Source organism: Rhamphochromis longiceps, linkage group LG23 (assembly GCF_057381845.1).
Source record: "Rhamphochromis longiceps isolate RC_006_pf linkage group LG23, R_longiceps_female_GT1.1, whole genome shotgun sequence".
Lineage (NCBI taxonomy): Eukaryota > Metazoa > Chordata > Actinopteri > Cichliformes > Cichlidae > Rhamphochromis > Rhamphochromis longiceps.
In genome coordinates this window covers 45,600,565-45,617,594 of record NC_140578.1, presented here as the reverse complement: position 1 = coordinate 45,617,594, position 17,030 = coordinate 45,600,565, and the positions used below count along the sequence as shown (strand labels likewise).

Genomic DNA, 17,030 nt, shown 5'->3' with positions numbered 1-17,030 from the left:
TTTGTCGCTATATTTAGTGAGTTTTCAGACCCCTTAGCGATTTTTTTTTTTTCTTTTCTGAAAAGCGACTAGCGACAAATCTGGCGACTTTTTCTGGTGTTACTGGAGACTTATTTATGACGACTTTTTGACATGAAGGCGCATATCGCTCTTATTCTCAACAAGCAGCGGTGCTGCCGTGGGCACCGCACCCGTGCCAAAGCGCTCACGGGCGGAGGATAGTCCTCCCCCCGCTGCTATCAGGGCAGCAGATGTTCACGCCTGTGCGTCCAAACTGCAAATGAATTGCGCATGAGCGAAGCCGCTGCTCCCGCACTGACTGTAACGCAGTCAGTTCTTCTTTTACTCGTACGCTGTTTTGTGGATCACAAGGTTTAAAACTACTTATAAACACACACACAAAGCAACTCCACCAGAGTGCCTATTTTGGGTCACTTTTGCCGGTCCAAGTGTGAGGGACCAAGCAGCCAAAGCAAAGAGGACACAGGCGAAAAAGTGTCTTCAAAAAGGTTTTTCTTTATTTTAACCCTCAAAGTCCAAAATTAACAACATTCAAAACCATTCTTAGCAGGCCCATAAAAGAGGTCAACTAAATATAACTCTACGAAAAGTAATTTCCAGAAACTTAAACAAAACAAAGTGAGACACAACTCACAAACTGACCTAATTACAAAGACACATGAGAGTAGCTTTTATAATGATTTGGCCAAACCATTTACACACAATAGGGGGGAAAACAAAAACACACTAATATTAACTAAGCACAGAATAACCTAACTAAACCTAAAACACCCCTGCTCCTGGTAAGCCCATGGTTAGTTCTGCTGAGCAGGCATTTTGTTCCCAGAGTCCTCGGCCACGCCTTTTGCCCAGACAGGAAACAGCCACCGCCCAAACCCAGGTAACTCAAAGAAAGAGAAACACACAATGTTACTATGTGCGCGCCTCATAATACCAGTGTTAGGTTTAACCAAATGATTAATGAAGAAAACTGCAAAGCAAACTAATAAAGTAAAAAATGGACTAATTTACCCCTGTGTGGCTGATGCATCACACCAAGCCCGGGTAAAGGAGCAGGGTTGGAACAAAAAAACAAAACAAACCAAAAAAGCCAAAAGCAATAATCACTAAAAGAAATTAAATTTGTAGTTCTAAATAAATTCTAACTGCATTTAGGAAGTTTTTTACTGTCTCTTCCACGATGTTATTTCTCTCTCCCACAGCGTAGGTTACAATTACATTAGCATTACCAATTATGCAAATTAGGCGATGACGTCATTTGGCGACTTGCAGGACAGCCAATAGCGATTTTCCTTACTGAGGAGTGGGCAACACTGTCCTAAACTCCGTCTGCTTCAGGTCCCAAAGTCAAACGAACACTGCAGCATCACCGAGAGTTAAAAACTGTCTAAATTCTTTCATCTGCAATAAAACGATCAGCGTTGCTGCTTTACCAGGTGTAACAATTAAGTTTAACATCCATGAAAACAGGATTTATTAAATTAAACAGAGTTAGAAGTTAGCAGGAAGCTAGCTCGCTAGTTTCCACCTAAACATGGTCTTCACAAGGTTTACATTGCACCACTTTGTCTTAGTTTAAGAGTTCTGCTCCAGACCCTCGTCGTGTGTTTACTATCACCTTTACTATCAGGCCTGTGGGGAATTTTCGCAGGTATGCCGTGGGACCTCTGCTGACGTCAAGCATAGACAGACACGCACATGCATTTACCCGTGGTGCAGGGTTTTCCCCCCTCATGCTGCTTGTGGTAAATCTGACTCAAGAGACCCAAACCACTGTAACTTGCTGTACAGTACAAGTGTGTATCCATGCAGTTTTCACTGACATCACCTTCCCAGGGGTCCATCACACACTTGCATCCTCAGCATTGCGACTTGTGTTGTCACTGCTTCTCCTCTCGGTCCTATCTAAAGTGCTGAAAAAAATACATCCCCAGACACGTAGCCTCATACTTTCTAGGTAATTGTTGTCGTGACCAAAAACTAATTTTGCAAGTTTATTAAGGCAGGCTTTAATAAAAAACTCAGGCTCCCGCACTGTCGCACTGCTGCTGACAGTCTTGTAGTTTGCCTTATCGCACATGGCAGGGCCAGAAAGGTGATTTATTACCTTTCGTTTTTACTTAAAAATTAAAGCCCCCCCCCCCTTTATTTTGACAGGTTGCTGCTCTGAGAAGCATTTTTTGGAGTCTTTACCCTTGCCTTGACAACCACCACAGTACAGGCATGCACACAGATCTCTGGATGGCTATACGTCTATATTATAGATTTGCTTTTTATTACACCTACCAGATACTATTATTGGGGAAGCGGCAGCATAGAGATTTAAGGAATGGGGTTGGGACTGGAAGATCGGTGGCTTGTCCCAACTAGTAAATGGAAAAAGTGAAAAAGAAACCTTTTTTTTCTCCTTCATCCTATTACAAGAGAAACTGAGGAAAGTGAAGCACACATAAGTATGACAGTGTTTCCTCACTGGTCCATCAGAGCTGCTACAGTAAAGCTGTATTTGGCTGCTGAGATGCACTGAAATAGAGGAAGCTCATATCAGGAGTTTCAAGTAAAGTGAAAGCCACTTGCAGCAGCTGACCAAAGTTTAAAGGTGTTTCATGCATTAAATGCATTTTTTCTTCTAACTCTATTTCCCCCTTCTGCTTTCACTGACCTCTGTCCAGCCTCTTTCTCCAAATGCACGCAGTCTCTGCTCAAATCCAGAGGTGAAAGGGTTAAAAGCTTTCACTGCAATGAAGAGGGCCCGGCTTATCCCCGAGTCTATTTTTAGAAGCACACACACAGAAGAGATGTGCACGTGCAAGCACGGCGAACAAACGATCATTATTTTTGGTCTCCCGTGTAGATTCTCCTCGCCGTGATTGAGCGCTTTGTTGCCGTGCGGCTAAAAATGGAGCACGGGGCGAGTGCATGCGTGACACGACCGCTGGCTCTTTTGTGCGGGCGGTCATTGTGCTAGGTGCATGAGCCTCATCGAGGGTAATTTCGAGCCTCATTGTCACGTTTGCCTGGCCGTCCACTTGTGCTGACATGTTGTTTTCTGCCCCTCCGAAACCCAATTACAAAATTGTGGCAGATTGCAAAATGCACTTCAGCAGCGTGTTCCCACAAATGCCGCACCCTCTCTCTCTCTCGCTGAACCCGGTGAACACAGATGAGGCTGCTGCCAGCCAGACGGTTTGTCAGCGCTGTCCTCCCATGCGCCACCAACTTGGCTGAACATGAGAGTCCCATCCCAGGACAAAGACAGCGCAGAGCGAACATGAGCTAATGAAGGGACGCATCTTTTGTCCCCGCGTCTTTTGTCTAGTCCCAGCTGAGAAACGGGATACACTGTGTTCTGCCAGCATGCTGTCAGCGGCAATTACGGTTTACACTGCTGCCTGGGAGCCCAATCCTTGTGCCTTTTGACATGGTGCTCCACAGTGCTTGACACGAAGCACAAATGTCTGGCCAGGGCATCAAGGAAATACTACGGTTACGCAAGAGGATCAACGCATCATCTTTGTCGGAACTCGAAGCACACGAGCGCTTAAAGAGTCGAGATGTGCGTGCATGGTAGGTGCGGAGCAACTGCGAGCTCTGATGCTGTGGGTGTTTGCTGTTGTAAGGCCCAGCGAGCAAAGCTTTACGGTTGCATCACAAATCTCCTAGCAACCATCATGGCTGCCCATTAAGTAGAGAATATTAAAGATGGACGCAAGATCGCTGTCAGTTGAAATAATTTGCACTTTTCAGGTTTTGTGGGTTAATTCGGGCTAAGGTCTGCTTTTGTTGTCACCAAATAAACGAATAACAGCGCACGCTTTGGAAACTCTTTTTACCTTCAACAGCCAGCAGGACGATGACGTGCTCGACGAACGCTGGAATCAAGTTAGAGTTTTAACATATGTTCATAACTTATTGGGAAGCTCTCACTTTTCTGCAAGCTTTCTCGTTTTGTTTTGTTTTGGGTTTTTTTTGTCTCCATGAATGTAAAGTTGAACCATGCAGCTCCATACAACCATACAGCTGCTCTCAAATGATATCGAAAAGCTTATCACTGGCATCAGGAGAATCCCAGTTGATAGGGATTTGTACGGAAGAGGATTAGGGCCACTGAACAAAAGCCTGTGCTTGAGATTTTTGTGTGTGTTTTGTTTCTCACAACTCTGAGAGAAAAGTCAAAATTCTTACCTCAGAATTCTTTGGGGGGTTTTTTCCCCAGAAAGAAAGAATTCTGAGAATAATGTCGGAGAAAAGGTTATTCTCAGAAAAAGTCGGAATTCAGAAAAAAAAGTCTGACTTAGGACTTTTTTCTGAAAATGTCAGAATTCTGAATTTCTGAGAAAAACCTAAGAATTCAAAAACAGAAAAATACGAAGTTTTACTTCTATTTAAAATGTCTTTTTATTTTGGGGGAATATACACCCCATTTTTTAAGATGCTCTAATTGTCTTCCATATTTTCATAAAGCAGTGTTGACTGGATTTTTCGCTGAAGTTGATTTTTAAGTCGATTGCAGCTCTGTTTGTGTCGCTTTGCCTCACTGCACAGTAGATTTAGTATGTATGTTGGGGTGAATCGAGCCATGCTGTTGTAAAACATGTTGCTGAAGTGATGAGGCCTTTCTGTTTTAAAATGCCCCAAAACTTGTATTTATATCATTCAGCATTAATGGTGCCTTCACAGATGTGAAAGGTGCACGTGCATTACTGAACCCCTGAATGCTTTTACTGCTTGGTAAACGCTGAAAAGGCTGCAGATTCAAACATTGTAAAAGTACAGCAAGCAGCAATCCGGCAGCTGTCTTGGTTCCAACCAGGTTGTGTTATGAATGCACATTTGGCGCTCTCATATTTGAGATCATAGTCGAAGGAAGTGGCAAATATCATTATTATGCGCCACAGTCGAAACGGAGTGTGAAAGGGCCAATTTATGGGACCGTTCTTGTACAGTTGTGTGCAGTGGCAACAGGCCCGTTGCCACAACCCTCTGTTGAATGTTGTGGCATTGTTTGCTTTTGGTGCACAGTGAATTCAGGCCTGCACGTACTGAACATGACTTCAAGTATTCAAGATTTTGACTGCTGTGGAAGTCAAATTGGCCTGGGCTATTTGCTATGATGCAAGCAAACCAGTTGGTCTTCACCGTGTGGCGTTGGTGGTTTTCTCTAAATCAGCTGCGTTATCTTAAATGTGCGGCTTTTTTGAACAAATCTCACACGTAAGTAAGTCACACGTAAGCCCTTATGGTCTGTGGCAGTTACACAGCAAAACAGCGTTTTGGACACGCGTCTGCAGCGTAATGACCAATTTCCAACTCATTTCTGATTTTTCTGTCACATGTAAGATGTGACCACCTTGTTTTTCCGAGTCTTCCAGCTTGAAACGAAAGGTCAGATGGTTGTTTTCTGACCGTCCGCAGGACGCAAACTTGGCCGGGGCTCACGCAGGGGTCACTCATTCTCTTTTTATCGGGGTCCCTGACGTCAGCCGGTGCCCTTGGGAAGCGAATCTGCGACCCAGAGGAAAAAGCCTCTTCAAGGAGAGGCGTGTTTGATTAATCGTATTGTTCCTGTCGGGTTCACCTTGCTCGCTGGAGTCACCCTGGACAGAGCAGCCAGAACGGAAGTGCGCTGAATGTAATGAGGGCCGGAGCATCCTTCCTCTCTTTCTCAGTTACTGTCTCGCTTTGTAAATGCCACAGCGGCGCAGACAAACGTCTCATTCTCTTTTCTCCGGCATAACAAAGGCCTCTGTCAACATACAGTATGCTCTCGTTGCCAGGACCGGTCAAGTTTGCCTCTTGTCTCTCCTTGGAGATGCGGCGGACGGAGCCCCTTCACCATTTTGCTAAGCTCGTTAGTCCTGCACCCCCCCCCCCCTCCCCACCCATTTATATTCCCTATGACAACATATTTTTGATGCAGCTACGCTAACTTGAGTCGACTAACTCTCTGCCTGAGGGTAGAAGAAGCTATTTATGGCTCCCTGTCTCCCGATTCTTACCCAGTGGAACTGAAGGATGGAAGGATGGAGAGGAATGGAGAAAGGGAGATATGAAGGAGCTACATTGAGGTGTTGGGGGGGGGGGGCTCTGCTGTGTAACTAGGCTACATTTAAGATTGATGGATCCTGTCGCCAAGGTATAGGGCACTACTTTGGCGGGTTATCGCTTCATTACGTTGCTCTCCGACTGCTGTGTGTCCCACTCTCCCTCTTCAGTGCTCCAGCACACACCTATGCTCCCTCCTCCCCACGTGAGTGTCGGGTATCAACCCTGCGGTTTGGGGCTGAAAGCTTATACGCTTTGTCTAACTAACCACAGACAACGACACGCGCACCCCTCCACCAATTCCCCACACTTAAAAGTCGGAGATGTAAAGCTCCCACCAGCAATTTGTGCAAAAGCAGGGCGTAGAATTACTCCAAGCCACAGGTGTCATGCACAGGCAGATGCACCTCATTTCCATTGCAAAATGCAGCAGCGTGTGTTTCATTTGAATAGGAACCTCAGGGGATATCGGCTCTCACCGATGCGGACGGGTTTGTTTTTGGAGAGGCTTTGACCACCTTGTAATATTTCCTCGCTCTTTACATAAAGTCTGCAGGAGTTTGAATTTGAATGTCACCTGTGTGTGTAGATCTGTTTCAACAGGGCCAAATGTGACACTCAAGCCCACGCCCAAGCCCTCACTTGTTGGGGGGACAGGGTGGTTGAAGGTGGAGGGTTCGGGGGTACTGGTGCATCAATTCGCGCAAGGTGGCGCGAGACGAATGCACGTACATAATCAGCGCAAAACGCATCCCTGCAGCTTCAAGGCTAATTAAGAGCGTGCGTCTGTGTGTATGTGCCCGTCTGGTCCAGAGAGAATTCCAGAAATAGATCACGCACAGCGAGACGCTCGCCCGTTTCCCTCTCCTTTTTTTTTCTTTTTGATGCCTCCGGAGGGATTTTACATGGATTTTCATCTCGCGTCCAAAAGGAATAATTGCATATTTGTGCCCCTCAGATGTTTTTGAGCCTTGTGCTCAGGATTTTTAGATGTAAATGTATTTATATACAGATGGCTCAGGTGCTCGTGTTTACTATGAATACACACACATATAGAGGGTGGATGAAGCAGCAGTAGTCGCAGGTTTGTGTGCGGTTGCAATGCATGCACTATTTCAATGTCAGTGTTTTTTTTTTTTTCTCGTTTCGCCGTTTCGTTGCTTTTTCCTCCATCTTTCCATCGCCTCATCATCCCTGCTTCCCTCTACCTCTCTCCCCTCTTACCCCCTCCATCCCCTGATGCATCCTCCTCCTCCACCACTACCCTTCTCCGTGGCTCTGCTTTTTATAGCCATGTCTTCCCAGGGCTCGGCAGCTACAAAAGCCTTTTCATGTTGCCACTATAATTACAGCCTACACACACACAGACACACACATGCGCACACATGCACATTAGAGGAGTGTCTTTGTGTCTGTATGCATGTGCGTTGTGTGTGTGTGCCTGTGTGTGCTCCTGCATGTGCCGTTACACACAAAAGGGTGAGCTATTTTTACCTCTCTCCCTCCCTCCCTCTCCTCCTCTCCATCGCTCCCCCCACCTCCCCGCCACCACCATCCCCCTCATCCCTCTCTGCCGCCGCTGCTTGCTGCCAGCCACATTTGCTATGCTGAGCACAGGCAGCATCAGTCGAGCCCCAACTCCTCTCCTCTCCTCTCGCACGCCGAACTCGCGCGCCCCTCGGCGTCCCCTCAGAGCTTTTCCGAGCACCCCTGCGGTCGCGAAGACCCTCTGCGCATTCACCACTCGCTTTCTCTCTCCGGCCAATGGAACGCGCTCAGGTGTCGGTACCGTTGCCGCTGCACGCGCCGGCCGCAGCGCAGATGACCTGAAGCCCGCTTGTTTGCACTGTGGCTCTGTTTCTTTTTTTTTCTTTTAAAAAACTGCCCGATTAGGTTTGTCGCTGGAAGCTTGTCTCAATGTTGCGGACCATATTTGAAGCGGAGTGTTCTCTCTCTCCCACAGAGGGAATCCTGGGAAAGGAGCAGCCGCTCGAGGTCCTGAAGACATCGGCGCTCAACCACATCCCAACAGGTTGGACACTCTGGATGTTTGTTTGGGTGCACGTGTATGTGTGTGTGAGCTTCTATAAACCAGAGTGTGTGTGAACAGACGTGATTTCACTATTAACCACATCCTGTGTGACTTTGCATGCGTGTTTGTTTCTCCTGGGATGTCATAAATTGTCGTGCCGTTTGTGAAGTGCCATCACGTCAGAGATGTCTCTGCACTTTGTCCGACTGAAGGTTGACGGCGTTTGACGGGACGACGCCGTACTTCTGTGTTTTATTTACGCTGGTGTCTCAGCGTGCCGTTTGTTTTTCCTTTTTCTTGGTTTTTTTTGCTGAATGACAATCCAGCAGTGTGTTTGCGAGCTCACGTGAAACTACACCAAAACAAACTATTCCACACAGTTTCATCTCCCCCAAACAAATCACACCACTTCCTGTGAACCCCGCCACCCCGAGTATGCTCAAATCGCCAAGTGTTTATTAGCAGCATACAAGCGTGGAGAGTTCATAGCAGCGAGAGGACAGAGGAGACATGGAGCAGCGCAGAGGGAGGCCAGAGTACAGAAGTGAAAGGGGCACAGATGGAGAGATGAGGTAATCTGAAGGAGAAATGAGTCTGAGGTAATATATGCATAATGCATTATCTAATTCAGTAATGAGGGCGCTTCTAATGCTTCTAACACAGAACAATTTGGATTGTCGTGGTTGAAAAATAGTTACAAAAGAAAACAAAAATGGCAAAAGGCTGATTCATAAATTTCCTCCCGTGCTGCTCTTTCCACGGCTCTCCCAGAGCAGCGATGAAGAAGTGCTGTAAGCTCGAACAGCCTGTTGCTTCAGGGGAGCAAACAGCAAAGTTTCATCTTTGGTTCGACCCTAAGCGTCTTGGTCTTTCACGGGCTTCACGCGCTCTCTCTGTTGGGGTTGTTTTCTGCGCGCCTTCCGGCTGCGCTGATAAAATATTGAAATCTGCCGGAGTGACTTCATCAGATATTCTCCAAATCTGTTGTCTTGGATACAGAGCGGCTCGGGGCCCTCCGCTTTGGTGTGACCCCGGACCGTTCGGTTCTTTCTCCTGAGAAGCGAGAGCTGCGGGAAATCTTAACATCTACATCGCTGCATCATTAAAGCCGCTTTTGTCATGTGATCTTAATGTAACCAGATGCTGGTGGTTGCATCTTAGCACACAGTGCAAAGCTCTGGTCGGTGCACCTGCACGCAGCTGTGCAGGTCCATTTTTTCACCAGCGTTGTGTTTGTTTTGTTTTTTTTAACCGAATAAATTGCGTTTCCTGCAAATCTGCAGAAGCTCAAAGCAGAGATGTCGTAATTTAGCCGCAGACTCTGGTGCCAGCTTCTTGTTTGTTAGGATGCTGACATATCTTATGTAATGCTAAAACGACTGCTTGGAGGTTTTGAAGTGCTAGTTAGACATATCAGGCACGTTTGAAAAGTGGAATTGAGAAAAAAAGTGGCACTGCTTTCAGACATTCTCTAGTCCAAGGAATAAATTGAAGAATAAAATAGTCGGCAGATCATTCCATCAAAAAATGACATCGCTGCACGGCGTTAGCTTGGGCAGGCCTCAAAGTCGAGCTCATCCATAGTCACGTCAGACCAGCTGGTGGTGTGCTGTGCTCTGTTTGGTCAATTTCATGTGAGGTTGACTTTTTAAGTATCTTCACGCTGCCCGTAGCTGCTGGGATCTACAAGCTGCTTTGCAACCCACCTCGCCCCTTGTGTTGGACCCCAGCTCCTCCTTTCACGACCTTTTTTTTTTTTTTGCTACTGATTTGTGTTTAATGGTTCTGCTGCTCTCAACCTCTGGGTTTCCATGTCTGCAGATTGAAGAGGAGTTGCTAAAAATAATATTCAAATTTTTTTATAAATAAAGAAATAAAGTAATGCAAATGGCCGACTTCCTGTTTTACTGCTTTGCTGTCACTTTAAATTGAATGTAGCATTAGAAGTATGAGAACAAATGTTCTCTTGATCTGAAATATGAACAAATCAGCTGATGATATAAAGAATCATCAGCTGATGCCCTAAACAAGGACAACTGACAAATTTCACAACCCCTCCCCCTCCTCCCCCTGCAGAAGTAGATGTAGTTCAAAGAGCGCTCACCTCTCTCTGATAGTGCACACCTACTCTACTGAACGCATCTTTGCGTTGAAGCCCTCACCATCCTCTATTTGTGCGTCATCCCAGATAGCGAGGTCTGACACGCTTAATTTAAAGCCTGGTCGCAAAGGACTTCTGCACGTACCGCACCTCGGCTTCACACGTCGCCCCGCTCTAGATCTCACATGTTGTGTCTCTGCCGTCTCCTTCCTGTTAGCCCGCGGTGCCGCAGACCGCTCTGTGATGTCATTGAGACGGCGACAAGTCGGGGCTTGCATTCAGAAGAGCAGGACTTGCTGCACCTCGACACGTTCCCCAACGCCACGCCTTACCTGTTCCCTTTCCCTACTTTGCCCGAGGTCTGTTTGTGTTTTTTCACTTTTTTCTTTTTTTGGAGGTCGCCGGGCCGTTTCAGAGCCAGTCTTGCTCTGATAGCTCTCACTGAGAGAAAAACTAAAAGAGATGTTCACGCAGCCCGCTCTCAGAGGCCGATAAAGCGACCGCAGCTATTTTCCATCATCAACAGATGTGCTACTTGTTGCCTCTCGTCGCACCCTGCTGCTAAACTCACTGTGAAACCTGTTCTTTGTCTCTTTGCACGGCGCCAGAAAATAAAAAAGAGAGCGACCTCAGTCACATTTTGCTTCTCTAAACAGCTCCGCTCGGCTCTCAGTATGACATCTATTAAGCCTAATGAGTGTGGAGCTCAGCGAGTCAGACCGTGGGATATACGCTGTGCTATCCGAGTCTCAAATCAGAGACGCCAGCCCTCTGCATTGTCTGGTATAAATAGATCCGCAATTGGAGCCAGAAGAGTTGTGGAGTGCGCCTGAGGGGTTGTAAACAGATTGTGATTTGTTGCGGAGAGATGGAGGGAAGAAAGGTGGAGAGGAGGGAGGGAGGGAGCTGCTGAGCGGGTAAGGACGCAAAATAGGGCTGCAGGATAGGGGACACAGGGATGGAGGGTAGAGGAACAGCTGACAGGGAAGGTGGCAAAGGGGGACAAAGTTGTTAGATGATAGAGGGAAAAATGTTTAGGTTATGTGCTGTCAGAGAGGTTGTCGTTGATGCTCAGAGATCTTCTGTGTAAACTTCAAGGAAGAAAAAGGGAACAGAGATTTGAGGCTTCAGCCGTCTTTGTCTTTCCTCTCTGAAGCCTGAGCTGATCCAAGAGGAAACAAACTGGAACTGAGCTGGAGTCCTCGCTCCTGTCAAGTCTGATTCAGGTACAGCTGCGCAAGAAGCCTGGAAGTCCCTGCGGTCGCGCAGAGACGGCACGTTTGTTAGTGTTTTGGTTTTGGTGGAAGTGCCCTCATATTATCTTCTATCTGGCCAACATCAGTAAACTGAGGTACGTGTTTGACGTCAGTGCTTGTACACGGAGACGTGCCGATACGAGAGTTTATCTTTTTCTTTTTTTAAGAAGCAGGTCGGTCTCAAAGGATTTTCACTGACTGTGAATGTTTTTGCTTTGTTTTTGTTTTTTTGAAGTATGCCCCTCCTGTGCTCGCGCTTAGTTAAGATCACGTCACGTGTGTTTGACGTGTAAAGGCGAGGCTGCCTTGATGTTCATTCAAGCGAAATAAGATTGTGAATAAACATCTACTGTATGCAGTTTATTGACCTTGACCAATGTAAGTCATTCACATAATAAAGCATCCACAGTAAAGACAGCGTGAGCGAGCAGACTCAGCAGAAGAGAAATCTTTGTTTATGCCCAGTGGTGATGTGAAGATTCTCCATATGCACAGTTTGTCATACATTCATGTTTTTCCATGAAAAGGAGCTTAAAAAAGAACTTAATGTGTTTCCACTTCACACTTTACCTGAAAAACCTTTAAACAGTTACCTCGAGAGCTGTATTGATTTATTAAATTGGTTTGGATATTCACACAAACACAAACATAAGCATTTGTCATTTTTACCTCCAAAAAGTGGTCGCTTGCTCACTAGGCCTGTGTGAGACCTGTAGCACGGATCATCTGGCAAGTTGCTGGGAAAGTTTGTATTTCCTGATCAGTTACAAAAAGTTGCTGATTAATGCTGTAAAATGACTACTAGAGCCCCAGTGCCGCAGGCTTAGAAACTAGTAGTAACCACCGATTTCTATGGAAAACTGTATGTTCAGTGACTGGTTGGCAACTGGTTGCTGGAGGTTGCTGGCAGTCACTAGAGTGAGGTCAGTCACTGTGCTTTGCATGCAAGGCACACACTTGTCTGGAAACTACCGGTGACGAGGGTAATCTGTTAGCGCCTAAAACAAAAAAAGAACAGTTTCACTGTAGCAACCTGTCATAGATTACTCCGTTTTCCCTCATGAGGTCTTCGGCTGGTGTCAGCATTTGATTTCACAGCAACTTCCAGAAATCTCCAGCAACCAACTCTGGGCCTGTGTGATTGGGGCCCAACGTGTCAGTAGTTTCCCTCCCAGTTAGCCTGTTTACATTTACGCACTGAGCTGCTGCACTTAACTTTTACCAAGTTTGTGCGTCCCGTAGACGCTTTTGTTATAACGCAATGAAACCTCTGCAGCCAGAGCAGCAGGATGACATGTGTGAAAATATTATTGTATCATTTAAACGTTTAACCTACCTCTAAATATACTTTAAATACTTTTTACAAGCATATATTTTATAGTTTACGGTCATTAAATGTCATAAGATGGACTTTTTCTTGTTGACTTTGTCAACCTGTTTGGTCACAAAATGCCTAATAAAAAGTAGCTGTTACTGTTCAGAGCTCAGCTAAACGTTCAGGCTGTAAATGTAAAACTTGCCTGTAGGACAGGAAGCTGTAAATACCAAATTCACATCTCTTCTATTGACAGTTATTTTTAGTTTAGTAGAGCAGTTTGCATGAAGGACAAACACTGTGCTCGCTGAGAGCCAGGTAGTCATCAGAGCGATGTTGCAGTAGAGAGCTCACGTGCACCTCCAGCTGTTCTTCTGAACAGAATTTCAAAATAAAATGAAGATGCTGGGATTTTTTTTTTAAAAAAAGCCACTTTAGATTCATCTGAGTTGGTCGAGATATAATTGATTGAAGTGTTTAACATTAATCCCAAATTTAACTACGATCCTGCAGCATTAATACGTCTGGGATCCTCACTCTGTTCACCTGAAACCATTTTGCGGTTTTATTTGTTTGGGAAATGTAGGCAAATTCCAGGCTGGGAATACGAGCTCACAGCATTAAAACCGCAAGAGGGGGGGGATAGTTATTACAAGTAAAAGGGGGAGGGAGGGGGCGGATGAGGAAAAAAAGGCATGCGAGCCGGTTCAGATGGGACGGCCCGCCGAGTGAGCGCGAGAGGGGGGAAGAGACATCGGTGTCTGCAAGCGAGCATGGAGGGTTTTCCTTGGCCTTAGAAGTAAAGAGAGCAGAGAGGGTATGGGAGGAGAGTGTGTGTGTGTGTGTGTGTGTGTGTGTGTGTGACGCTGGTTCCTGGAAAAGCAGAGGGCTGCAGAATAAACAGGCTGCATGCCTGAGACTGCCCTGTGATGTCACCCCTGGGCAAACGAGGGACGAGGGGAGGAGAGAGAAAGGAGCAGAGAGAGAGAGAGACGCCCATCAGGTTAAAACAGGAGGCGGGGGGGCGAATGCCGAGCCAAAAGTGACAGAGGCTGAGCTGGAAAAGACAAGTCAGATGTGCAGGACGTACTGTCCTTCCTTGTAACGGCCCTAAAGGAAGAAGAAGGAAGAGGGGAGGAGGAAAAACAAGGAGGAGAGGACGAAGAGGAGGAGGAGGAGAGCACTGATGGGTGCGTTTAACGGCCGCTCTGATTCACACCTTTCTCTCGTCTTTTCTGCATCATCTTCTCCTTTTGTGCGGCTCGCAATTAGCGCCGGTGCCTGAGATGTGAGGTGTGTTTGTGCGTGACCATCAGCGAGAGAGTGTGTGTGAGGCTTGTGTGTGTTTTCTTGTGGCAGAAGAACACAATGTTCGGGGAGAGAGTGTGTTTATGAGTTATGGATTTGCATTAGGAGCCGCGGCACTTTGATAAGTGTCGTTTTCAGCCGTAAACACATCTCCGGTGTGCTTTCCCCACTCCTCTCTTAGCACTTGCTATAGCTAATATTAGATGAGGAAAAAAATGAATGAAAAACGAAGAAATAGGCCTTATTCCAACCAGGACGTCAGATTGTAGGCCTGAAAGCGCAGCACGGAGTGCTTTTTAACCTTCAGCTAGCAGAGGACTGTGAAGTAGCTCGTTCAGACGCAGGAAAAATGATGACTGAAGAGCAAGAAAAGCAACTTTTCAAAGCAGAAGAGGCCAACGCTCTCAGTCTGTGGCAGCCTGCTGAAAGAATTATGCTGATAAGCTTTTGATAACTTTAGTTCTGTACAGGTTAAACTCGCGCCTCAGTTCTTCAAAGGGTGTGATAAGATCGTGAATCTTTTCAGGACCTTTGGAGGTCCAGAGTTTAAATACAGCATGTGCATTTAACTGCTTGGTCCTATACTGTTGGACTGTTGTGTGGAGCAGTTTCTCTTTTAAATAGTTGTGAGTGATTTTTACAGCTCCTGCAATGTGTCACAAAGAAGTTTGATGTTATTCATTACATGAACAGGTAGAGACATTCATCTATCCGTCAGCTGCTTTAAGGCCTTTAGACGCGTAACATTTGATCATTTTGCGTGTAAAACAGTTTTTTTGGACTCACTAATGCAGAGGTTCACAACTACGAATTTGATACGTTTAGTTTTTCAGATTTTTCTGATCCAAATGAGCAGATTTGACCAATAAGACCACTGCATTTGGCAACAAGCGTGTTTGTAGCTCAAAAGTGCTGAAAATAAAATCATATGGAAAAAGTCAAATAATACTATTTTACCTCAGGCACACAGCTAGACACTCGTCAGATGTGCTCACTACCTGACGCCCTTTATGATACAGCTTCAACCGCTGGGTCAGGTTCTCTCTGCTTCTGCTTTTGGATGAACGCAGAATCGCTGGTTCCTCGTTTTTATGTTAAGAAACATCAGGAGGGAACACGCCTGTATTTCGTGTAGTTTGTAAATCTCATGGAAATCTTCCATCAAGCCTTCACAATTACGGCTGACAGCGGTATGGGAGTTTCACTACAACCTCAGCAGCCGGTTCCTTCTTTAAAAAGCAAAACCCAAAGTTTTCCATGCGTTTCATTTATCTTTAGATCGGACTGCTTCTCCGTCTTTGCTCTGCACAGTGATTCACGGCTGTGGGAGTTCGTCTGTCTTAAACGAGCTCACCTCGCTCCTTCCCTCCTCGCCTGCTGGTCGGTTTCCAGATTGTAACCATCGTCGCTTCTAACATGAGCAAAGGGCCAGAGAGGAGCCAAAACTCAGGGCGTTGCTCCATTTTTAATTAAATATTGGGTACCTTGTTAAGCAGATTCACAAATGGAAAAGGAAATGAAAGAACAAAAAATCCAACCATGTAGGTTCTTTTCTTGGAAGGAAAGCAATAGCCGGCTAAAAGAAGGGATCTCATGACTGGGAAATGTCAAACCTCATGTCCTGCAGGGTTGAAACAAATCAACCAGCGCGGACTACTGACTCATACGTTGTGTTGTTGTTTTTTAAAATCCCCCACATGACGACAAGTCCTTAAGGAGCCGCTGGGTGTTGCTGCCCTGTTCTCCTATGGCATGGATGGCGGCAACCATGTGGATGTGTTTCACCCCGGCACACGGAAAACACCGGCAAGAAGGCGGCAAGCCGAGTCGTTTGAGATGTGCGGTTACACTGGAGGACGTTCAGAAGTTTTTTCTGTGGTCTGTCTGCAATCCATTGCAAGGATCTTCCATAAGAGGCTTTTTACACGTCTCTGTGATGCAGCGAGAGTGCGTCTGTGCTGGAGCCTGGAACAAACTGGAAATGTTTCAGAGGTTTGTCTGAGGAAAACAAAGATGTGATCAGTTTGTGGCTGTTTGAAAGGTCGAGCACGAATACGATATCCTCAAAAAAAAAAGAGTGTAAATGTGCCGCTGTGTGTTTTCTATGAGCAGACCTGGCTCTGAACCCTCCTATTAAGTGTGCCGCTGATGGCGTGTTTGCCTCTTTATTAACACAAAGTATCTCTGGCTCTCGCTGCACTCTCTGCAAACATGTAGGTAAATAATCAGCCAATCGACTCCTATTTATTCAGATTAAATGGGGAGGAAGCTGCCTGATTGGAGGGCTTCCTGGGCAGTGATTTGTGCGCAGCCGGGCTCCAGGTCAATGCGATCTTTGTGGGAAGACGCCGGGCTTCTGCAATTACACACGAAACCGGATTGTTTGGCTTTCCTTGTATATACAAAAGAGACGAGGGGACAAAAGGGCGCTATTTTTATGAAAGCTTTATTTAACACTTTCTCTCAGGGATCAGAGGTCAGGGGTTACTGTTGGAAAACATTCCTGGAAGTGGTATAAGCAGGAAAAAGCAACATATATGTGGCTATTAAGGTGATTTATTATCAGGGGAAATCCTTCGACCTTACATTGCATGTTCACTTGAGGCCGGATTTTGAAATAAAGGCGAGCAGATACGCAGGTATGCTTCCGTCCTAAAACTGCACAGCTGCTGGGGAGCGTGAAACCGCAGAGCTTCGAGTGACTTTTCAGGTGCTTTTCAGGCAGGTAGAAACACAGAACAACAGTTAGCAGGGCTTTGATTTAATCCCATTCATCCACGCAACCTTGCAGCTTTAAGTGCTCGAGAACAGGATCAATGTGACACATGTGAACATGTTACAGAGAGCCGTTGGGATCCACTCTCCTTTTTCCTATTTTCTGCTGCTGGGTGTCAATAGACTTTTATTAATTGCTTTCACGTGATAGTGGGCCCAATCTGTACGTTTCTAAGC

The 17,030-nt window shown here is 46.0% G+C and overlaps 1 protein-coding gene across 8 annotated transcripts in view; it reads left to right on the top strand.

Moving 5' to 3' along the window:
* Positions 1-17,030, top strand: part of LOC146642838 (histone deacetylase 4-like) — an 87,574-nt gene that overhangs the window by 17,915 nt on the left and 52,629 nt on the right. For 4 of the 8 annotated variants that reach the window (XM_085399069.1, XM_085399076.1, XM_085399072.1 and 1 more), the window contains one exon: positions 8,030-8,098. The exons of 1 other annotated variant lie outside the window; for it this stretch is intronic. In XM_085399069.1, coding sequence (XP_085255195.1) covers positions 8,030-8,098 — 69 coding nt within the window. Of the gene's footprint in view, positions 1-7,968; positions 8,099-13,547; positions 13,961-17,030 lie in introns of those variants that run through there. 3 more of the 8 variants (XM_085399071.1, XM_085399070.1, XM_085399075.1) reach the window with 2 other exon arrangements.